The sequence below is a fragment of the Lytechinus variegatus genome, chromosome 1 (assembly GCF_018143015.1).
Source record: "Lytechinus variegatus isolate NC3 chromosome 1, Lvar_3.0, whole genome shotgun sequence".
NCBI classification, from domain to species: Eukaryota; Metazoa; Echinodermata; class Echinoidea; order Temnopleuroida; family Toxopneustidae; genus Lytechinus; species Lytechinus variegatus.
In genome coordinates, this window is record NC_054740.1 from 46,415,649 (window position 1) to 46,441,748 (window position 26,100).

The 26,100-nt window shown below is 35.2% G+C and overlaps 1 protein-coding gene across 2 annotated transcripts in view; it reads right to left on the reverse strand.

Moving 5' to 3' along the window:
- Positions 1-6,768: 6,768 nt before the first annotated feature.
- Positions 6,769-26,100, reverse strand: part of LOC121415206 (neurochondrin-like) — a 61,228-nt gene continuing 41,896 nt past the window's right edge. The window contains exon 9 of one of the 2 annotated variants that reach the window (XM_041608408.1): positions 6,769-7,778. In XM_041608408.1, the coding sequence (XP_041464342.1) occupies positions 7,764-7,778 (15 nt within the window). In that variant the 3' untranslated portion in view covers positions 6,769-7,763. Of the gene's footprint in view, positions 7,779-24,400; positions 25,006-26,100 lie in introns of those variants that run through there. The other variant, XM_041608415.1, reaches the window with a different exon arrangement.

Genomic DNA, 26,100 nt, shown 5'->3' on the forward strand with positions numbered 1-26,100 from the left:
TTTCTTATCATCTTTTGGATTATTTGCTTTGATAACAAAACCGACTCGAATTACTTCTTTGACTTCAACACTTATAGATAATATTTTCACCAATTGTATCCAAGATGATTTTGATCGTGGAATCTTTTGCGCAGATTTTTCTGATCATATGCCCATTTTCACCATTAATAGAGGTAAGTCTTTTTCAAAGGAAAATGTAAATGACATATCATATAGTCATGTCTTTACAAATGGAAGAGTTAAAAATTTTAAGGAAGATCTTCTTGTGACTGATTGGTCTTTACTTTATAATCTTGATAGTGCAGATGATATTTACAATCATTTCTTAAGCACATTTAGTAACCTGTATGAATTTCATTTTCCTCTGGTTAAATTGAGTAGGAAAAGGAAATGCAAGAAACTTTGGATCACCCAAGGTCTATAAATCATAAAAAACAAACTTTACTTCAAATATATTCGACATAAAAATGAGAATAGGATATATGCAGGCTATAAAAACATTTGACAAATTTAATCCGCAATGATAAAAAAAAAATATTATGATGATGTCTTTAAAAATACTCAGAGGGACATTAGGAAGACCTGGAATCAGATTAATGATTTACTTGTTAGGGAAAAACATGATCCTATGCCAGATGAAATGTACCATGGAAATATACACTTAAAATCAAACTCAGATAAAGCAGAATATTTCAATAAGTATTTTATTAATTTGCCTGCGAGCATTAGTAGAGAAATTCCCCCTATGCAAACTTCCTTTGAAAAATACCTGTTGCACCAGGATAACCAATCCTCTTTATTCTTTAGACCAACATCTGTACATGAGATTGTTAACTTTGTCTGTGCTTTAAATTCATCCAAGTCACCTGGCTCAGATGATATTTCTCCTAGAATTGTAAAAGATTGTATGCATGTTATTGCAGATCCACTTTGTGACATATTCAATAAATCATTGTTTCAAGGGGTAGTTCCCAACAAGTTGAAAATAGCAAAAGTGGTTCCAGCAGAGATGCCAACCTCTTGACACAAAAAATCAGACTGAATATCCTCAAAAATCATATTTTTTAGTGAAAAATCAGATTTTCACGAAAACTCAATATGACCAGTGCAAGCCTTGAATTAAGCTGCTGCAGGCCGGGGGCAATTTTTTTTTTTAAATTGCCCCCGGCTCGCGAGCTTTTTACAGGAACCGGGGGCAATTTTCTGGAATCAGGGGCAATTAAAAAAAAAAGAATATAACTGTGAACCACACTCCAAATTTGTTTATAGTAAGTAAGCGCAGCTCCTGCAATTTTTCAATTAGTACAGAAATAGCATGCTAAGTAATAGGCTTATTCAAACAACTAAGAAATCAGATTAAAATGCTTAAGTGTGTTTTGACACCCTAACTCCACATCCCCTCTACATCATGGGCTTATTTACTTTTCATCTTTAATGAACCACAAACAATGAACCCCCCCAAAAAAAAAATCTAAATAAATGAATAAAATAAACATAAAAAAGAGAGAATTCAGTCTTTTCAGATCAAATAATAAATTTACAAAAAAAAATTTTAAGGTTTTTTTTTCATGATTAGAATCACGGGTGTGGGTGAGTGTTTGTGTATGATTGTGACTGTGAGGTGCACTTAGATTGCATATAAATTATGTTAAAGAAATGAAGAAATGAAATCAATATCTAACTCAGTCTATTCAAATTCCAGCACATAGCCACAGGCTACATGTAAATTTTTAAATGTACATGTATTGTAGGATCATGTACCTTAAGTTTTTCACAAGTTATTTGAAAACGCAGATCTTCACAGAAAATGCCTTTCATTCTGGGAGAGTCTAAATTCTGTAAAATTGTATTCATTAATAACTTAAATATTCACAATGAAGAAATCATGAAGTTTTTTTTACAGTTTTCAAAAATTAACATGAAATCTAAACTCTATCTGAAACAGAAAATCACAATCACTTAGGCCATTACTGATAGAATTCTCACCCAGAGCTCTGGCAGAGAATATGAGCTCAAACTGGCTAGCTAACAGCATCCAAGTACATGTACCACACTCACGTGCTCGGCGTCCTATTTTTTTTTAGATGGAGCCTTGTTTGATGATTTATTGTCTGATATTTACCCCTCACCAAGACAGAAATTAAAAAGCTATAATTCATAACTATTGATTTTGGATTAATAAGGCTCCGTTTTGACAAGCAAATTCGGCGACTGTGAGGATACAAGACTTGCATATCTTGTGTTGTGAACGGGGATTTATCTCCTGTGCAATTCAAATTACTATTTCACAGAATTGTGATATCCTGACTGGAAATGTGTGCATTAGAAATTGCACATGGTGAAGTAGGGAAAAACTGTTACCGCTATTGGAAGCACGCGCGTACATGTATTACAGGAAAAAAAAAGGACGTAGCTCACTTTTTATGGTACTGAAAAAAAGACGCACTTGGCAATTTGAAACTGTGCTTATCGTAAATTGAAAGTTACTTGATTTTGGCTTTTCAGATATTTAAAATACATGTATATGGCTTCACTGCTCACTCACGGGCGGGCGCATACATACACAACACACATATATGGGACAAAAACAGGACTATGACAGAAAGTCGGGAAATCGTATTTTTGATGGCCAAAATCGTACTGTCGTATTTTACTTGTTTTATCATACTAAATATGATAAAATCGTACTGGTTGGCATCTCTGTTCCAGTATACAAAAAGAATGATCGAAAAATGCATTGAGAATTACAGACCCATTGCATTGTTGCCAATATTCTCAAAGATTCTAGAGAAAATAGTTTACAACTAGCATGGGTGTTCTAAATTTGGTAAATACAATAGTTACTTCAGTTGATGATGGGAAGTATTGCCTTGGAATATTTTTAGACTCGTCAAAAGCATTTGACACTATTGACCACGATATATACTCCTAAGAAAACTTTAATATTACGGCGTTCGAGGTATAGCATTAAGTTGGTTTAGAAATTTCCTAGAAAATAGACTACAATTTGTGTAAATTAATGGCGCCAAATCACAATTAATGTGAACTATGGTGTACCACAGGGATCTGTCCTTGGCCCATTGTTGTTTTTGATTTACATTAATGATATCAATTCGTCTCAATTATTTACCTATTCTTTTTTTGCTGACTATACGTGTTTATTATATTCTCACAAGAACATTCATACTCTTATGCAGTCAGTTAATTCTGCAATTTGTAAACTCTATGCATGGTTTTGTAGTAAAAAACTGTTATTAAATATTACAGGTAAAACACAATGTGTATTATTTAGGTCTAGAGGGAGGGTAATCCCTGATGATGTTCATGACTTAGTTATTGGCAATCTAGGTGTTACGGTTGATGAATATGTATCTTGGAAAAACCACCTTGATAATGTATGTACTAAAGTTTCTCGTTGTGCTGGAGTGATATCCAAACTTTGTTATTTCCTCCCCCAGCAGACCCTGGTTACTTTATATAATGATATTGCCATGCCTCATTTGACGTACTGTAATGTTACTTGGGGGCACACATATGACTCGTATACATAAACTGCAAGTTCTTCCAAGAAAAATTGTTAGATTCATAACATATTCAGATTATAGGTCCCCAAGCACTCCTTTGTTTTTGCAACTGCAAATTTCACCTTTTGATGAATTGGTATCTCTTAACAGTGTAACATTTATGTTTAAGTGTCAATCACGCCAGAATGCATTTTTGTCTGTGTTTGTGAAAAATTCTTCCATCCATCATTATCATACTCGTCAAAGAAACCTTCTCCCTCAGCCATTAGCAAGAACCCAAACTGCTTTGAATTCATTTATAATAGTTTGTGTTAAAGAATGGAATAAGTACCTCATGTTAGAAAAGCTTGGCTCTGTCCCTATTTAAAATATTGTGTATTGAAAGCATCTCTTTGACAGATTGCGGTCGGATGTGAATGTATAAATCATGAAGCAGATTGCAATGAGTGAGGTCTCCATGTGTGTGGGTGGGTGTGTGTGAGGATATGTGTGTGAGGATATACTCATTGAGTGAAGCTATATACTCATTGAGTGAAGCTATTGTTAATGAAAATTCTTTGTTCCTTAAGGATATTCCTCAATTAAGTAAAGAAAGCTGTAATATATGTGAAGGTAGAATAAGTATTCATGAATGTTTAAATGTTTTAAAAGAAATGAAATATAATAAGTCCCCTGGTAAAGATGGCTTTACGGTAGAGTTTTATTATACTTTTTGGAATTTATTAGGGGAACTTTTAGTAGATGTTTTAAATGAAACATATGAAAGGGGAAAACTGACAATCTCACAAAAGCAAGGTGCGATAACATTATTGGAAAAAAAGGGTTAAGATCCATTATATGTCCAAAATTTTAGACCAATTACACTTTTAAATGTGGATTACAAAATATTGTCAAAAGTTTTAGCACAAAGATTAAAAGGTATACTAAATGAGATAATTCACAATGATCAAGTTGGCTATGTAAAAGATAGGAACATTGAGGATGGTGTAAGATTAATAGATATGTTATATCAATCTAATTTTAAAAATATCGGGTTTTTAATCACTGTTGATTTTGAAAAGGCCTTTGATTCTGTGTCACATGATTTTCTTTTTAAGATCCTTAAACTATTTGGATTTGGGCACTCATTCTGTTTGTGACAATGATCTTTTCAATAAAGTGTTACGATACTGCAACAAATAACAATCAAAATTTTATTTAAATTTCCTTTTTTTTTATTACAGGAAATAATTATTCATAAATAAAACAAATAATGATCTTACATAAATCTCTTGAAGTGTCTGATGTACAATCCAGGGTTATAGTTCACTGTTATAGTCCAATATATATTCCAGGTAGGCTGGGAAGATTCCTTATTGATGATGGCGATGATGAAACTGATGTTGAAGTCCGATGAATAATAAAAGTCACTGTAACGAGTTGAAATGTCCGTGAAGACGATGTTGATGATGATTAAGTTAATTTCAGCAATCCATGGGTTGAAACGTTTTCATTGAACAGGTTGATGATGTTGATGAGAACTGATAATTTCTCTCTCAAAATAACTGCAAACAGTTCATTGATGCATAAACTGCTCTGATCTGATCTGGTGAAGTGATCTCATATGATGTGATGTGATCTCCTGCTCTCATATGATGTGATGATCAAGTGATCTAATATGATGTGATGTGATTAAAGAAACTGCAGCTTTATATATGGGTCATTCCACGGGGTTGGAGCAACAGCACTTTTTTGTGTTCCTTATGAATTGTTAGCTTTATCCTGAAAATGTGTTTGGTGTTTTAATGTTGCAATGTGGTTTTGTTGGAAGGCAGTTATGTAAGCAATTACTTGATGCAGAAATAAAAATGTTGAACTGCAAGAATTATTGATGGTGAGACTTTAAATGATGATGTCCAGACTCTTTTTTGGGGTACCAAGTGTGACATCCAAAATGGTCATTTTCAGTTGAAGATATCTGATCAAAAGATAAACTTAGTCAAATTCAAATGGCCATAATTGATAAAGCAACATTTTTTTAATAACAAAACAGTAATGGGATAGCAAATGAAAAGAGGCTTCATATCATAAATCATTCCTACAACTCGGCATACCACCGTTACATGCGATGTCCGCGTTTATTTTTTTCTGTAACGGCGGTAAAGTGGTAAATAACTAAAAGTCAGATATCATTTTTTCCAAAGTTATGTGTCAGAAATAAAGGGCAGGTAGTAAGCAACTTTTCATCAAAAGATTAGCTTTGAAAACCTATGATAATGTCATTTAAATTAATCGAGTGACGCCGATTTGTAACGGTGGATCACATTTCATCGCGTATGTAAGGAGACACCGGAGTAGAGACCGTCGTTGTATCAGACGGACGGGATGTTAGCCGCGATCCACATGCACATGAACAGCCACGATGTCGGGCGTTTTGAAGCATCGCAGTTAGGAATCTTCCTGCAATGTCCGTGAAACGGTGGATTGGATCTCCACGATGTTTTCCCTTTCAAAGCAACGTAAGTACGGAGATTTATCCCGATACTCGTATTTTGAAATTAGTTAAACCTTATCTTTAAAATGTGGAACTATATTACCATCCAGAAAGTGTTTTTAAGTTTGAAAAATCTCGCTAATTTTCCATTATCTTTCACTTCGGTCCCACATGTAGCTTCTTGTGTAAGTAAAATATGTAAATTAAGACATCGCCGTGTTTGTTTCCAGATTTGCTGAATGGTTCCAAAGAAAATGTTTTTATTACTGTGATTCCGTGCAAACATGTTTCGAATGGTAGCTGACATGATTCAATTGTAATTTAGTTGATTTTTTTACACCGAAATATGTTGAGTCAATAGGCCAATGGATACTCAGAAACGGCTCTTTCACTGATGATCATGACGATCACGCGTCACGATGACATCTCAATTTGGTACAAAATTTCTCCTTATTTAAATTGGCTCCTACTGATTCTAGGAAATATGGGTATCAAAGACCTGAGGATCAAATATGAATTTGCAAAAAAAATGAAAATTTAGAACCAGTGGCAGCGCCACGGAGGAGGCAGACCCCCCCCCCCCCAAAAAAAAAAAAAAAATAATTTTTCTGTTACTACCCCCCTACACATAGATGTGCTTTGTGTATGATGAAGCATGGGAATAATTCAATTACTAGTAATTCTTAGCTGTAGGCCTAACCTTCCCAAAACTTTTCATCTTGAATGGTGGTATACTTTTCAGCACTTATTCTTTTTCCCTCATTTCTTTCTCCGTTTTTTCAATTGTATTTTTTATTTCTATATATTCAATTGTTAGGGACTTTTTCAATCGTATTTTAATTTCTATTTATTCAATTGTTAGGAGAGGGGGTGGGTATTTGTTTTATCAGAAAGCAAAAGCCTGTGTGATTGTTTTCAATGTGACTTTTTTTTATTGCAATATAACGACATTTTAAAAACATGTACAAGTGAACAAAAGAAAATGTGACACAAGTTTGTTTCACAAGAGTTTATTTGCTGTATCAAAAGGTAAATTGCAGATTTGAATTCCATAAATTCATTTAATTCCAATAAAACATGAATATATTATGTAATTGCTTGAACAATTAAACTTCAGAGATGAAAATTATAGGATGGTCATACAGAACTAAATGGAATTGTCAAGAACCACCCTTGATTATAATGCAGAATAAAATTAGATTAAATTCATCCATTGAGAAACGAAATTGAAGTAAAGATAATCTATGAAAAGGTACAGGTAATGGGCAAGTAATTGTATTGTCAAAACAAAGAAGAACACAAAAGCAAATACAAAAATCCTTGTATAAAACATAACTTTATATTTAATTTATGAACTATGAAATGATGAATTCTATTTGCTATGAAAAATACAAAGTGAGGGTTCTTGTGTATTTTGCAAGAACAGATCAGATTCCTTGTCATTGCCCTAGTAATCCACCCCACCCCCTTACTTTAATGAGAAAATGTCAAGACATGTACATGAGTAAATTATTTCATATAATATAAAATATCGTGGAAACAATTCAGCAAGTTTTGTTGATTAAAATGTAATAATTTGAATTGTGTAAAAAAAGTAGTCAAACTTCCAAATACTATTTTTTCTCAAATAACTACAGGTAGCCTCTGTTGAAGTTTAAAATGTATATCTTCAGTACATGAAGTGTCAATCTGGTGACCTGTACTCCTGGCCTGATGGCGAGGCACAATTCTACCTCTATCCATTGGGTCACCGATCTTCTTGAAGTTCATAAACTTGTAACCTGAATGCAGAGAGAAATATTGCATGTTATTTCTAATAGTCAGGTTTAGTGTACAGTGTAATACATTTTTTACATTTGCCAGTAAGAAGTTTACCATATAGTTTTTAACTAAAGGAAAAGATTGTACTTTGCAGTTTTATACTTGAACATTTATTAGAATAGCTTAGTAGAAATAGTACATTTTACTCTCATTCACAACTCTATGTTCAAACATCAGGTGTAAGTTTTTTTATTCAATTTGTCCACTAAGTACTTTACAATTGTCCTTCTGGCATGCTGGAACTTAATGTTTTATCCAATGCATCTATTCCAGTGATGACATGATTATATTTTAATTAAAGTCACTTAGAACTACATTACCATGTAACTGAGGTAAAACAAATTAGAGTAAACAAATTGAATAAGTTATATGTGTAAGGTATTAATGCATTGTCCATGAATTGCATGCCAACTTTGTCTTGTTTTGTCTTGAAAAACCATAGCTTAGAAGAACTAAACTAGTACCTTTTCCCTACATCTTTTTCACCCGAGTATTGTATCAAATGTATCAAAATTATAATCGTGTACATGTATGAATAAAAAAAAATTTACCTGTTCATTGATATGCATTTCAGAAGCTTGCCTGTAGATGTTGTATTTCTACACTTGAGTAAGATGAGTTAACTCGCATTTAGTGTGTTGATAAGTAGAATGTCAAGTCATACTATTCAATATGACCATTACAAGGACATGATGTCCATGTAACGGTGGTATGTACTTGAAAGTGATATCTTGAAGGAGATATTTTAAAGTAATAAAAGATTTGGAGATCATAAGCTAGCACTCTTGTTTTTTTTCCCTTTAGACAGAAACATATGTTTCAAGAGATAGGCGGAAGTGGAACCTTGAGGATTACCGTAGTATTATTTTAAATATAATTTATCAATAATTTTGTACATTTTTCCTTGTTTAAACTCTAATTTAAATTGCTTTTATTTGCAAAGAATTTGACATGAAAAATGTTTTTCTTTAGTATAATCAATTGATCTTGTGCAAATATTCTAAGGCATAAAGTGGAATTTGGTGTGTATTGGCCATTAATGGACCTTAACTTAACAATGCTTCAAAGTATACCTCTGTTACTGAGACATGATGTCCATGTAACGGTGGTATGTACATTTGAAAGTAATATCTTGAAGGAGATATTTTAAAGTAAAAAGATTTGGAGATCATAAGATAGCACTGTTTCGTTTTTTCCCCTTTAGACAGAAACATAAATGTTTCCAGAGATAGATGGAAGTGGAAACTTGAGGATTACCGTTGTATGATTTTAAACATAATTTGTTCATAATTTTGTACATTTTTCCTTGTTTAAACTCTAATTTAATTTGCTTTTATTTGCAAAGAATTTGACATGAAAAATGTTTTTCTTTAGTATAATCAATTGATCTTGTGCAAATATTCTATGGCACAAAGTGGAATTTGGTGTGTAATGGCCATTAATGGACCTTAACTTAACAATGCTTCAAAGTATACCTCTGTTACTGAGACATGATGTCCATGTAACGGTGGTAACACCAAAAATAGAAGGTTAGGCCAGAAAGAGTAATTGAGTTTTTCCAAAGAGAATATTCCATTCTGTTGAGGCATGACTTCTCTCAACTATTTAGTTCTACATGCCATCATAAATTCAATTTTCTAGACTGGTGAGAAAAAAGAATGACACAGAACATGGCACTGGTATACACACAGAGCATCAAGTTCCATTTATTGATGCTAAATCTATCAAAATATATATGCCATGTTGGAAAGTGTGGAATAAAGTGACTAACAATGTAGTTAGCAACATATCTATCAAGAGTAATGGAGATCAACCACTTTATTTTGACAGTGGGAGAGCATAGTCTTAGCAAGGATGATAAATGATGTCCATGTAACGGTGGTATTTTGTCAAATCTTGTTTCTCAGTTTACTCCAATGTGCAGGGTGGTATCAAATGCCTGTAAGTGGATTTAGTTGAAGGATTGTCCCATGAAACATATAAGAAATAAAACATTTCATTTATTACATTTCTATTTTTTGACCCTGATGTCACAATTTTTGCCCCAACCCCATGGAATGACCCATATACTAAATTTCAATTAATCTAGAAGCTTCTATAATGGAAAGTTCTAGCATTGCTTTCCAAAAGAATATTCTTTCTCTTTCAGGAGCCTTCTTCATTTCTAAAACATTCTTGAATGACCTCATTGAAATCAGCATGTGTAAACAAAATACCTAAGCCTATTGTTCCTAATCTCTATTCAAAAATAACAATACAACTCCTTGGCCTTTTAAATAGGCAAGGCCTGCATAATAAAAAGATATTCTAGAACGTTCTTAAAAACATGCTGTGGAATGTACTTGATCATTCTAGGCTATTCTTAAAGAGGAAATAACTAATAGATGAATGTAATTGCTTTCACAATTCTTCTACAATTATTCTTATATATAACACCTCCCCCACCGGGAAAAGAAAGCTTTACCGTAGTAAAGGTTTCTTTAAGATTACTTTTTTCTTTTAACTGTTCAAAGTCATCTTGATAAATCATTTACAGTTATCGTGTATAAAGATATAGTACTTAACGAACATGTTAAAATAAATTAACATCAAAGATGTTTTCTTCAAATGACACACTTGGTCAAAATCATGAATAATTTCACTTTTTATACTCTTGACAGAGCATCAGCAATTACATTATTCGTTCCCTTTATGTGTACAATTTTCAAAGGGAATGGTTGGAGCATTAGGCTCCATCTGTACAGTCTTTGATTCTTTGTTTTGAATTTCTCCCAAAACACAAGAGGACTGTGATCTGTATAGACTGTAATCTCTCCATTGGTTAGATACACCTCAAACTGCTGAAGGGCTAGTACGAGACTTAGGGCCTCTTTTTCAATAGTTCAGTACTTCTTCTGAAATCGATTGAGTTTCTTAAAGAAGTAGCACACTGGTTTTTCGATGCCTTCTTCGTCTTCTTGGAGCAATACTGCTCCTACTCCAGTATCACAAGCATCAATTGCTACTTTGAATGGCTTTGTGAAGTTTGGAGCTGCCAAAACAGGCTCATTCACCAAAATGGCCTTTAATTTCTCAAATGATCTTTGACATTCGTCAGACCAAACATACTTCACTTTTGCCTTCAGCAGGTTTGTCAGAGGACTAACCACTGTACTGAAATTTGGAACAAATTTCCTGTAGAAGCCACTCATACCCAAGAATCTGAGCAATTCTTTCTTAGTTGTGGGAATTGGGAAGTCTAAGATAGCTTGTATCTTGGCTGCTCTTGGTAGCACTTGCCCTTGACCAACCACATGACCAAGATATGTGACTTTTGCCTTGGCAAATTCACTTTTCATCAGATTCACTACTAGATTGGCTTTGTCCAGCCTGTTAAACAGTGCTCGCAAATGATTCAGATGATCATTCCAAGTATCACTGTATACTAGGATGTCGTCAATGTATACGACACAATTGTCAAGTCCGGCAATCACTTGATTTGTCAACCTTTGGAAGGTTGCTGGTGCATTTTTCATTCCAAAAGGCATGACTTTGCATTGAAACAAGCCTTCAGGTGTGACAAAGGCTGATATCTCTTTGGCTCGGTCAGTCAGTGGCACTTGCCAATATCCTTTAAGCAAGTCTATCTTTGTGATATATGCAGAATTTCCAACTCTATCAATACAATCTTCTAACCTTGGAATTGGATACGAGTCAGTCTTAGTAACTGCATTTACCTTTCGGTAATCAATGCAAAATCTCTGAGAGCCGTCTGGCTTTGGAACCATTACAATGGGAGAACTCCAACTACTCTGACTCGGTTCGATTATGTCATTATCTAACATAAACTGTATTTCCTTATTCACCATTTCCAACTTGCTTGGATTGAGCCTATAAGGATTCTGTTTGATAGGTCTTACATCACCTACGTCTACATCATCTACAGTGAAAGGTGTACGACCTGGTTTGTCTTTACATACATTCTCATATTCTCTTAACAGGCCAGATATATCATTTCTTTGATCTTCAGGCAGGTGTTTTAATGCCTCATCCATGTTTCCTAACATCTCTGAGTTAGATAACTTTATACCACATGGTTCGTTCTTAGATACATCTGTATATGACAATTCATTATCTGTCTTTTCATAGCATTCTTCTTCATGAACATCTACATGTTTTTCTTCTTCTTTGACCTGTGTTGTACCTATTGGCTGACTAGCCTCTCGCTCAAAGTATTCTTTTAACATGTTTACATGACAAACTCTTTGAGACTTTCTTCGATCAGGGGTACTGATCACATAGTTGACATCATTCAATTTCTTTTTGACTATGTAGGGACCACTAAACCTAGCTTTCAAGGGCTCACCTTGCAAAGGCAACAACACTAACACTTTGTCTCCAGGCTTGAAACTTCGCTCTTTTGCATTTTTGTCAGCGTGAGCTTTCATTTTTCCCTGCGACTCTTTCAAGTGTTCCTTAGCCACATCACAAGCTTTTGAGAGCCTTTCTCTAAACTTTGACACATAGTCTAGAAGGTTTACATCATCATCCTGAACCATAAACCTCTCTTTGATAAGCTTTAGAGGACCCCTAACCTCATGACCATAGACCAATTCAAATGGACTGAAACCTGTGGACTCATTTGGGGAATCCCTAGTTGCAAACAGTAGGAATGAGATCCCTTTATCCCAGTCATCGGGATAGTCTTCACAATAAGCCCTAATCATGGTCTTCAAAGTCTGATGATAGCGTTCTAACGCTCCTTGGGACTGTGGGTGATAAGCAGAGGACTTGATCTGCTTTATTCCCAACTCCTTCATAACTTGCTGAAATATTCCTGACATGAAATTTGACCCTTGATCAGATTTCCAAAGGGAATTTCCTTCGGCAGACCGTACCTAGTGAAAAACTGCACTTACGCCTGCACCACTGTCTTTGCAGTGATACTTCTCAAAGGTATCGCCTCTGGAAACCGTGTAGACAAGTCCATAATCGTCAGGAGAAATCTGTGACCCGACCTCGTTCTGGGTAGGGGTCCGACACAATCAACAAGAACCCTAGTAAAAGGTTCATCAAATGCAGGAATGGGTATCAATGGAGCAGGCTTGATAGAAGGCTGTGCCTTACCAATAATCTGACATGTGTGACATGTCTTACAGAAATGCACAACATCTTTGTGCATCTTAGGCCAATAGAAATGCCTCATAATTCTATCTTCTGTCTTCCGAATACCGACATAACCTGCCATATGTAACTCATGAGCCATTTTCAGAATATCTGTGCGGTAACAAGGAGGAACTACAACCTGGTGAATTATACACCAATCTTCATCAGCTGGTCTCCGGGGAGGTCTCCATTTCCTCATCAAAATGTCATCTTTGACATAAAAGCACTCAGGAACCTTATCAGCCTCAGCCTCAGAACATGCTTTCTGTGTCAAGCTTTTTAATTCTGGGTCTGCCTGTTGTGCCTGTACTAGGGAGGATTTACTAAACAAACTATCATTGTTAGCAACAGAGCCTTCAACACTATCCCCATTCAAATCCTTGAAAAAGGTTTCAGCTAACCAGACATCAGTACTCTCCTCTACATCAGCAGATTCCGCATCATCCTTTTCAGCTCTACGAGTCTGAGACCTAGTAACAACACAATCCGGGAAAATCCCTGGAAAATCTTCCTGCAACAATTCAGTTTCAGCTACCTCAACGGGCTTTTCCGAAACCACTGGAGATGCAACAACTTTATCTCCAGCCAAGTCGTTACCTAACAAGAAATCAACACCTTTCATGGGTAATTCTGGAACGACACCAACAGTCACAGGACCACTAACTAGGTCACACTTTAAGTCGACCTTATGCAAAGGAACCGACATGAAATTTGGGCCAATACCTTGAACTAAGACTTTGGCATTCTCTGAACTCTCCGGAGGAAGAGCCGAATCCCCTGGCACCATCAGGGACTGTGCAGCCCCTGTATCCCTAAGGATCACCACTGACCTACCAGTAGCACCAGTCGAACAAGGGGATACTTCACCATCATGCAAAAAACTCCTAAAAGTTTCATCAACCTGTTTGATTTTATCAGCAAATACCAGAGAAACACTCTCAACATCTTGATTGGGCTCTGATGGAACAAACTCCATCGAGGGAACACTTGTTTGCTTGACAAAACCCATGTCTTTCTTAGTTTTGGTTGGCATTCCAACCAATTTCCAACATGATTCTTTCAAATGTCCCGATTTATGACAATGAGTACAAATTTTGGAACTACGACTCTCAGACCTTTTGGTTGATTCTGTGCCCCCACTAGCCTGATTCTTGTTAGCGTCTTTATCCTTGCTTGCATATTTTCCCTCACTAGGTTTATTGTGGGATTCAAATGACCCTTTACCTTTCTTTTTCCAATAATTCTTGAAAGGAGGCCTATCTCCACTACCTTTATGGGTGACCTCAAATTCATCAGCTACTATGGCTGCTTTACTGACTTCAGTAACTCTATGGTCATCTAAGTGAGATTTAATGCCAAAAGGAAGACTCTTTTTGAATTCTTCTAGGACAACTTCCCTAAGGTGAACAAAATCTTTGTCAACTTTCAGTGATCTGTACCACTTATCGAACATCATTTCTTGTTCCCTAGCAAATTCAACATACGTCTGGCCTGTTTGTCTTTGCATGTTCCTAAATTTATGTCTGTACGCTTCTGGTACCAACTCATATGCATTGAGAATTGTTTCTTTTACTGTAGCATAGTCACATGATTGCGTTTCAGAGAGCGAAGAATAGACTTTTGCAGCCTTTCCAACAAAAACACTTTGGAGGAGAAGAGTCCAGTATTCCTCGGGCCAATTCAGTCTCTTGGCCACTTTTTCAAATGACACAAAATATGTATCAACTCCCTCTTCATCAAATTTTGGCACAAGGCGAATATTTTTCGCCACATCAAAGCCTTGGGGAGATTTATCTTTAACAGAGTTAGTATTAGTATTTGCATGAGCTAACTCCATTTCTTTCAACTTTAACTGGTACTCCAATCTCATTTTCTCCATTTCTATTTCCTTTTTATTGTGTTCTTTGATTTTTATTTCCTCTTTTTCAAGTTTGATTTTCTCCTTTTCCAATTCAATGTTTGCCAGTTGGATCCGAGCATCATCTGACATATGGATAGAAGTTTCAGACTCCTCTGTAAGCCTCATGTGACTAGCTAACAAGTCAATTATCTCTGCCTTCTTTAAACCTGGGGCTAGAGATACACCCAAATGATCACAAACTGTTATCAAATCATCTTTCTTCAGTGACTTCAAATGATCATATGACAATTCTGTCATTGCATTTCTTTCAACTTTAACTGGTACTTTAACTGGTACTGGTTGCTTTCACAATTCTTCTACAATTATTCTTACATAACAAAAGGAATATTTAGCATTGATCAAATCTTTGATAATGGCCACTTAAAGCCTGTGACTGTTTTTCAAAATCTCGGTATTACCGCAAATCAACTTCTCCAAATAATAGATATTGTGCACGTTATACCAGCAAGCTGGAAAATTTTTAATACTTCAATAAAGTTTTAAAAAATTGATTTCAGAGACTTTGGGATAAGTATGAATATAGGAAAACAGGAAACAGCTTTTGAAGTAATTAAATCAAAAACAATTTATAACTTGTTTATTACTAAGCTACAAGAGCTATACAAATTAACACTCAAGGATGGTCACAGTGATTTTGATTTTACTGATGTAGAAATTTGTAAATTATTTGAATATATCAGGAGTACAACTCTTATAAGAAAACAAAGGGAATTTCAATTTATGCTTCTACATGGAGCAATATATACAAAAGAACATTTGATGAGGTTTGGTTTCGTGGGAGATAATTATTGTTCGTTTTGTTGTACAAAAACTGAATCATACTTTCATATACTCATGGATTGCATAAAAGTTAATCCTCTTTGGCAATTTTGTATTGATCATTTTTGTTTAGCTGAATTAAGAACTATAAATTGGAGGGAAATATTTTTAGGATTACCTGGAAATTCTAGTAGAATTAAATGTGTCAATTCTGCTATTCTTTTCATTAAATATGCAATTTTTAATTCCAGAGCTGAAGGCCGGGTACCGTCATTTATTAAAATACACAAATATATTACGGGTTGTATAGAAGAAGAAAGATGCCTGGCAACGAAGTCAGGCAAGTTAAGTTTACATTTACAGAAATGGGATGAACTGAAGGTGACAAGAGATTTGAATGTGAACAGGTGGGATGTGTCTAGTGTGGTGCGAGTGTGAATGTTGATGATTTTCTGTGTTTTTTTTCTTTTTACTAGTTCTTTTCAATTTCCCCTTCTCTTGTATTAATATGATTTGCAGGGTTTATTTTTCTTTCTGTATCCTATTGTGTCAAAATGTTAAAGTTCATTATGCAGATTTGTATATATTATTTTGTTTACGTATGCATGGTATGTGTATGGTTGTATGGGTGTTAAGATGGGTGTGTGTATGTGTATGTGTGTATGATTATGTAAAGTTATGTTGAAGATTAATTTAAAATGGGATACAATAATACTATATCTAGGTTGATTTCTGTTTTCCTGCAAATCACTTATATAGCCATTTAATATTAATTATCAAAATACATAGAGGGTTGGGGACTTTTTTTCAGATATAAAAGCATAATTTTATGGAGTTTCATTCCGTCCTTGTTTGCTTCAGTTCTTGGTAAATATATATGTACTTTTTTTTTGCATATCCTTGTTGATATGAAATGAAGATTTGTACTTTGTATTTTTTTTGTATTTACCTGCATTTTATGTAATTCATTTGAATGAAATCCTAATAAAAACATGTTGAAAAAAAAAAAAGTGTGTGCGTTAGCGTTAGTGTGCGGGTGTGTATAGGGGGGTCATGTGTGTGTTCTTTATTAGAGGTTTTCTATACAGGGGTAAAAAAGGGTGGTGTTTCGGTTTCCTTAGGGCTCCTGTTCATTTGATGAGATGTCCTTTCCTGAGCATTTTTTCATGCAATCTCAAATTTGGACTGATTTAACCCTATCTAGGCCGGGGGGGGGGGGGGCCTTGGAAATTTTTTGACCGCGCCGCTCCCTGGCTTTTTACTTTCAAGTCTTGCCCAACTTTTGAGACCAATTTTGCGTCGCCCGGGTACATGGTTTCGAAATTACGCAATATTATATAAGTGCATGTCGGACCAAAAATTGCTCAAAAACGTGATTTCGTGTACAAAGTCAATGCAAATTGTGTTTTCAACCAAAATTCATAAATGTATAATGTATTGTAAAAACACTGAAAAACAAAAGGTAAAAAAAACAAAGAAATACATAAATTTCAATTTTTTTCAATTCAATTCATTTATTTTCTCTTTCAATCTTTTTACATTGACAATGATAGTTCAATATACATATTTACAAAATATAACATTTAAATCATTTTTATAATACAATATTGAATCGAAAGAGGAGACCAACTAAAAAGTAGAGCTTGTAGGGTGAAGGTCCCATTTCATAAGTACATTAAATGAATAAAAGAAAATAAGATAAAATAAAGAAATAAACAATTTTTATATATATATATATATATATATATATATATATATATATATAATTAATAAAAAATAAACAAATAAAAATAAATAAATAATAAAAATAAATGAATAAGTATACACTGTATACAGAAATCATAAAATTATTAAACATATATACGAAGAGAAATTAATAAACATATTTACATGTTCAGTTCAGAATTACATTACTTTGTGAAGAAACGAAAATCTAATATGAATTCAGAAGATATTTTTTAAGTTTTCCTTTGAAATTTTGTATTGAATTACATTGTATAATATCCTTTAAAAACGAATTCCATAATTTTGGAACAGTAAAAACAAATGTTTTCTGTGCAAAACATGTTCTATTTAGAGGTATAAAATGAAAGGAACTCGCCTGGCGAGTGAAGTGCTTATGGATTGTATCAGTTTTTACAAACATATCATTAAAAGGTAATGGTGTTTATTGATAAACTTGTACATTAACTGTCCAAGTTAAAAAGAATATAAATCTTTAACCTTCAAGACTTTATTTCTCAAAAACAGAATATTTGTATGTGCCCTGAATTCTGCATGATTAATAATACGAATTACTCTTTTTGTAGAATAAAAAGTCTATCAATTTGAGAATTCGCTGCGTTACCCCATGCAACAACTCCGTAATTGAGGTAAGGTAAAATTAACGTTGAATACAATGATAACAAAATATAATGGGGTAAAAAGGAACATAATTTTCTAATGACACCAATGTTGCGAGCAATGATTTTACAAATATTATCAATCGCACTCTTTGAATGACAGTATCATTTAAAATTATATCTTTTGATAGTCGTAATTTTGTTGCTAAATAGCATGTAGCTAGTTTTTTCGAGGTTAAGAGAGAGTTTGTTAGCTGTTATCCAATTCGAAATATTGTTTAGTTCGTCATTGAAATTGCAAAAAAAACAATATAATACATAAGAAAATGATTCGATATCGCAATTTTTTTCATGTACACTTGCTAAGAACACCACAAAGAATTTGTATACCAAAAATTAGTACATTTGGAGCTTTATTTAGGAGTTATCTATGATTTCGCATACTAATTACGCATAAATTAGCATAATCACTTAATAGCAATTCGCATGAAATAAATTACTATACAATCTTGTACATTATGTCCCAGGCAACCCGCCTGCCAATTTTCAGCGCGATCGCGCGGTCGACGGCCGAGATCTTAAGGGGGGCCTCCCCCCCCGGCCTTATGAACTCCCAAAATACCCCCGCCTAGATAGGGTTAAATGAATGAGGTTGTAGGATGCTTTGGGGAATGTCTTGGCCCTGCTTCACATAGGCTGCTACCAGGGTTACCCTAGGCAAGCTGAAACATCACTATTTTTTAACCTACCCCTTTTATTATACTGTTAAATCATTCGTTCTTAAGTAATACTCATTGTAAATATGTTATTTTTGTTATATAACACTATGTAAAGGGGCCCCGTTAACAAGCTGTGCTTCACTGGGGTCCCAAACTTATCATTCTTGAGTTCTATGATGTTGTACTCTGTACCATTGCTTGTGTTTGATATGGTTCGAAATAAATACTATACTATACTATAAAATTAATGATATGCTAATATGCAAGGGTATTAGACGTTAACTATTTAGAAGCTTGTAAACGATTATTAATCTTTTTTTATATTCAAATTGGTTTCCATTTCTTAAGATGAATTACACTGTACCATTTCATTGTATTTGCAAGGAGATCAATCTGGTAAAGCCGTTCACTCCAATTGTACAGATTTTCATTTAAAAGGCTTACCCAGGTTATCAGTAAAATTGTTTGATTTATTATGTATAAAATGAAAAATGTATGATTGTCAAGTCAACAACGAAACCGAAATTGTTCTTTCGTTAATTTCAATCATCATATAATAAATTGATGATCTTTGGTTTGACATTTCAATCCTTGTCTCCCGGCATTTCATTTAAAGTCACTAATTCTGTCAATGACCTTTGACCTTACCATGCAGGTACCCCAAATCCATCTACCATCCAAGTTTGGTTGAAAAGTGACTTACGGTTGCCGAGTCAGGTGTCATAAGTAGTGCTGTAGCTCGGTTCCTTCAGCTCGGTCCGAACCCGGCTCGTAAATCTTATCAGAATCATAGCTCGACCCGGAGAGGCCCGGTAACCCGGTCCGGCTAAAATTGATTTATGTCCATGCAAAAGTACAAAGTTTTGACCTACTTGACTCTTATCTCTGACCGACATCACCTTCTGACCTTGTTCTCAAAAGACGATACAAACCCCCAAAATATACACAACAAAAAAAGTAAGTCCCCCCTAAATCAAATTGCTGTAACTTTTGAACCGAATTAGTTTGAGATATGATATTTCATAGGTGGTTTTCTGCATTCATTAAGCAACTCCTGGGGAAAAATGAGATCGATCGGTGGAGTCATGCATGAGTGATTAAGAGTGAATTTCAGTTTGGTGTTGAATTTTTTGGTGTTATGCTGTTTTACTGTCCATCATTCAATCACTTCAGACCAGATTTTGATATTGTATGTTCATGGTTGAGTGAGCACAATGTATTGCAGGGGCTGCGGAAGCGGGGGGGGGGGGGTGGGCTTCAGCCCCAACTTTTTTCCAAAAGCATTTACAAAAATGTAAAAATGACCATACAGTTTTGATTTTTTTGCATGATCAGCACCCCCCCCCCCCCTCACTTTTGGCTCAGTCTCCCCCCTCCCACTTTGAAAACCGTTCCGCGGCCCCTGAATTGTGACGTATCATCATAGGGGTTTATGGTAGTATCCTCTACAACTTGTTAGATCATGTTAAAATTTGAAAATGTTAGTGGCTCCCCCCAATATAGGCCCCTCCCCCATTTTAGAATTCTGGATCCACCACTGATTTGTCCATACATTCAACTGATCCTGAGAAATTGTTAGGAAAAGAATACATTTATGCAGTATAAAGAGTATTCATTCCTAAGTTTTAGATTGTGCTCGCTCAACCATGAAAATGTTTAAAATTCGGAAAGTGTGTGGTGATAGAATTGATGGATGATAAAAACAACAGCAATTAAAGTCACATTTGAAACCAAATTTGCCCCCAAAAATCACTTTATTATCCTTTAAAATGTGTCTGTGACATTGAAAATACCAATTTTCCCACTTTGATGCGTGCTCACTCATCCATAAATAAATAAATCGATTTCATTTTTGCACAGAATTTTGCCCATAGGTTGATAAACATTACTGCCAAACGACATTGCTAAAGACAGCCTTGAAAAAAAGTTCCACCATATTGAAATAAGGGGTTACTTATTCGTAAACATATGCACCCATAATGTACACAAGTCTATGAGAGAAGAAGTCAACATTTTGAAATGAGGGTTTGTTTCATGGACGGTTTTTGTTACTCCTGCCAACAGTTAATTCATGAAACTTCGAAAATGGCTTCAGAGTAACACTATCCAAAAGGTGCGCACACCAAAGTAACAATTCGATACGGCACAGAGTGGGGCCAAGGCCTTGAACTTTCTTCTCATTTGCATAATTTTCGAGTATTGTGTGTTCACTGATGCATTAAACATCGGGATTTTCACAAATATCAAGTCAAATGAACTATGCAAGGAGGTTTGTGACAGATATCCATAGTTACAAATTGCATTTTTTCCAATAACGTAAAAAAGAGCTAATCACATTCCACATGTTCATTCAAGCGTGAATGTTTAATTAAACGCCTTTGAATCATTGAAGCATGTTAATTGGTCATAAACACAACGAAAAAGTTGAGAAAAGATCATTTCAGTTATCAAAATGAAACAATACTTGCCTATGATATTTGAAAATCGTATTTTTGTTTTCAATAAATGTTCATTGAACCGTGAAACAATGAATATTGTTGAAGAAACCCTTCCCAAAAGTAACTGTCATCATATTCTATCATTTTTATCGATAGAAACGTGTAAAATATCCAATTATAGCAAATTTTGACTTGTGTTTATTCAACCGTGAAATTTAGCCAAAAAAGTTGTGTCGTCCTTTAGAAAGTACCTTTTATAAGCCTTCTGACTATTTTTCATGATGAGAATGTGGAATAAGTTCCAATAAAATGGAATCAAAGTCATGATATTTGGCTTGTGACTTTTCAAAAGTGACATTTTTGCCTTCTGACGGTGCTCACTGAAGCATGACGTAAAATACGTCCATAACATTTACTCATAGGGTAGCTTATAAAATTACCTACACGCTCATGTAAAAATATATTAAAAACTCGCATTGGTTTGGAAATTATTGATGTTTGTTTAAGGGGGACTTACTTTTTTTGTTGTGTATATTTAATTCATTGTTTATATCATCCAGTAGTAATGCAGAGAGGAATTGAGAGTTTGAGATGATACAAGGCCAAATCGCAATTCCTCACATCACCAGTGCAGCGGTCAACAGCACAGTCTGTGCACCGCTAGTGATTTACTACGAAACATACGAAACATGTGCTTTGAGATGATTTTTTTGTGTGTGTGTGTGTGAAATCAAGAGGCAGATTACAAACCACATGTTATCATTCTGGTGACCCAATTTTCAAACAGGCTCTCACAGAGATTGTTTCTGTCTATCATAGGGCAGATTTTTTTCGGAGGGGTGGAGGTGGCAGAAAGAGTTAATTTCTGAGCGTATTTCATTCTTCATATTTGTTTTGAAGCAATAGAATATTTTAATCAAACTATTTTTTGTGTATGATTTATTCTTATCTGTCTTATTCTAGCCTTCAGCTACCGGTAATAATATTTTTAATAAAAATATTTTTAATAAAAAAATGAATCAAAATACATTTTTATTTCATATTAAACTTTGACAATCGGTCCAATATCATCCTACCCCCATATCATCCATTTAGTCATCTCTCATGTTTTTTTGTTTTTGTTTTTTTGCTCTTGTACACATACCCCCCCCCCTTTTCTCTCTCTCCCGGTAACGGCACCCTCCTCTTCTCGTCCGTCTCGTCCACCCTCGTTAATGTATCCTTTACATGGGAATTAAATTGTTTAGCACCCACTCCCAGCTGAGCTATTATTTTTGGATCACCGACTTTGTGGAAAATGTCAACACAACAGGGTTTTGGGGGGAGGGAGGGCTTCTACGGTTAGCAGAAAAAACTGGTATAAAAGATATCTCAATAAACCGGACAGATTATTTTACAAAAAAAAAGAGAGAAATATTCTGCATGTCATCACAGTCATAATATCAAAAGGAAAACTTCTTGAGTTATGACCATGCCTAATGGACCAACTGGCCTTTACTTGTAAACAAATTGGACATTCTCACCCAGTGAAACGATTACTCTCAGCCAATCACATGACCAGTCAGACGATATCACATGGCAGGTACGGTGTGCATGTGCGCCGTTGGCCGGCTAGCTATATCATCTCGATCCCTCACACACAAGGCCATAACTCAGACAGGAGGTCCGATCATGATGGGGAAAAAATGAAAAAAAGGTAGGGATGGTTGGCCTTTGACCTGTCCCCTCGACCATCACACTAGGTGGATGGATTGCTTGTTAAAAATAGTTTCACAACTTTTATTGTGGTGACAAATGACACCTCAAATATTATCAAACAATCCGGGTTTATTTTCCGGGTTCGAGGGATTCAAAGTGAAACCCGGCCTGTAAAGCTCCGAGCCGGTCAATGCCAACTCGGCAGGATTCAGCCCGGTAAACAATCCGAGCTACAGCACTAGTCATAAGAGAGTCTTGCATGTAAACTTTAACATTGACCTGAAAATGACCTTTGAACTTACCACGTGACCTCCGACTGCAGCATAACATGCAGGTACCCCAAATCCTTATACCATTCAAGTTTCGTTGAAAAGTGACTTACGGTTGCAGAGTTAGCTGTCATAAGAGAGTCTTGCTATAAAAACTTTAATGTTGACCTGCAAAATGACCTTTGACCTTACAATGTGACCTCCGACTGCAGCATAACATGCAGGTCCCCCAAGTCCATCTACCATCCAAGTTTGGTTGAAGAGCAACTTATGGTTGTGGAGATATGTGTCATTAGGTTTGTGACGGACGGACGACATTTGGATCCGTATGTCTCGCCTTCACAAAAATTGATTTGAATAAAATGAGAAAAATCCAACCAGTATAACAGTGAAAATTTCATCAAAATTGGATGTAAAATAAGAAAGTTATGACATTTAAAGTTTGGCTTAATTTCACAAAACAGTTGCACATCCTGGCTGGTATGCAGATGAGACTAAAACATCATCCACTCACTATTTCTTTTGTATTTTATTAAATGAAATATGAAATATTCTAATTTTCTCCTAATTGTCAAGTGATACAATGATTAATTCCTCCCTGAACATGTGGAATTGTCGAATCTATATAAAAAAGAAATATTGTATAATTCATACCTGCCAACATTTGAAAATTTGAAATAGGAACACCCTTGGACAGGGATCCAGGGGCAGCGTCTCTGACGGGGTTTTCAAGGGGCGGATCAAAAGGAAAATGGCATCCTGGAGGACATTGGAGGCTTTAAATGATACCAGAATTACACTCTATTCATATATAAACATACCTGTAGGGTCATTTTATGTCTCTAATGGCCCTCCACAATTCCTTTCAATTTCAAACCATTTGGAAATTTGAAAGAGAAACATCTTGCAGTCCCTTTTGGTGGACCAACAGCAGTGCCCTAGCATGCACTCCTGATAGCAACACCCCTGAAGGTACAGGGTTTGAAGATATTGAGAACATGATTGTGGATTCTAATTAACACAAGAAATATATTTTAATCAATGTTTTCTTGCAAACTAACATGATGACTTAGATGAATGTGCAAGGTATGTTGCACGTTTTGCACTTGGGTACATGTAGCTTGATGTGCTATACTCTCTCCCTCTGCTCTGTTTTGCCATCTTGTGGCAGAGGAGAGCTCCAGGAGTAGCAGTACCAAGACTAACTCTTTGTTTTGTTCTTCTCAACTACAGAGAAAATTCTTTCACAGTCACTATTACTATGTAAGATAACTAACATAGCTTTCATCACTGATGAAAAGATAGCATATTTATGGCAACCTTTCTGATCTTTCAGTTGGCTAATTTTATGCCACTTCACATCAATTCTCTCACTTTCTCCCTCATCCCTCATCAATTTGGTAGAGGTTAAACTTTGTCTGCATTCTATCCATCTTTTCAGGAGGTACAAGGTGGAATCTGTCAATGAAGTATTCTACAGACTTAAACTTTCTGTCAGCCCTTTTGGAATATCCAGTATTTCTGCATTAACCAGCACATCATCATTATAAGGGTATTTGTGCAGCATGTACATGTATGTAGAAGAAATGAGAAAGCTCTTAACACTGGTGTAAAATGCTGGCAAGTCCAATCTATCTTTATTGTCACGAAGAAACATTTTACACTCATATCCAATCTAAACATCCTCATTATCTTTATGAATGTGTTTTTTCTTATGTGAATCAAAATATCATTCGCCCCTCCATGACACTGATTTTTATGTCACTGCGACAAATTTTGCAAAAAGCAAAGTATTCTCCTTTAGTAGATGATGCAATGCAAGGGTAACGCAGTGCATACTCTTCACGAAATTTCTGCCATCTTTTTCCAGCCTTCTGTTGTCCTGCCATTTTACAACTGCATAAAAACACAAGAAAACAAATTAAAAATTGAATTTATGATGAAAAGAAAAAAAATTAAAATCTTGAGGATATTCTAAGTTCATTGACCCTAAATGAGCTTTGACCTTGATCATGTGACCTGAAATGCACGCAGGATGATCAGTGATACTTGGTTACCCTTATGTCCATGTTTCATGAACTAGGTCCATAATACTTCCTCAGTTATGACATTAAAAAAATTGAACATATTCTAGAATCATTGACCCTAAATGACCCTTGACCTTAATCATGTGACCTGAAACGCACGCAGGATGATCAGTGATACTTGGTTACCCTTATGTCCAAGTTTCATGAACTTGGTCCATAATAATTCCTAAGTCATGACATTAAAAAAAAAAATGAACATGTTCTAAGTTTATTGACCCTAAAATGACCTTTGACCTTGATCATGTGACCTGAAACGCATGCATGATAACCAGTGATACTTGGTTACCTTATGTTCAATTTACATGAACTAGGTCCACATACTTCTTAAGTAATGAATATGATGACATTTCAAAAACTTAATTTGGCTTGGTTAATGAGATTTCAATGATGACGCCCTCACCGGTAAGTGGCACCTTAGTCTCGCTCTGCTGTGCAGGCAAGACAAACAATGAATAACTCTTCAATAAAAAAAATTTGAACGATCTAAAAAAAAAAATTAACATAAAATCAACTGATCTGGGGGCCGGACTGCGAGCGAGCGCAGACCCCACTTTTGAACCATTCATTCCATTCATCTTTCTCAAACAAACTTCAATCTAAAGTCATGAAAGTAGAACTAGTCTAAATAGATCAAATGAAAGAGAACCTCACTTCAATCCAAATATCATGCTTAGGATTATAAAATCTTTTATATCCGCTGTGAGAGGGATACATTTTCATGTTTGATACGTTTTCGCATTTCAGACTGTTCGCTGGAAAGCCAATGCCATGCCATGATGGTAGACTTGGCCAAGCACTTCACCATAAATCACGAATCACGACGCCCAGAGATGCGACAAACACAAGGCCTATCGAGCCGCTCACACTGGCGATGGCCACGCGTGCTTTCAACAACTGCGCGTGA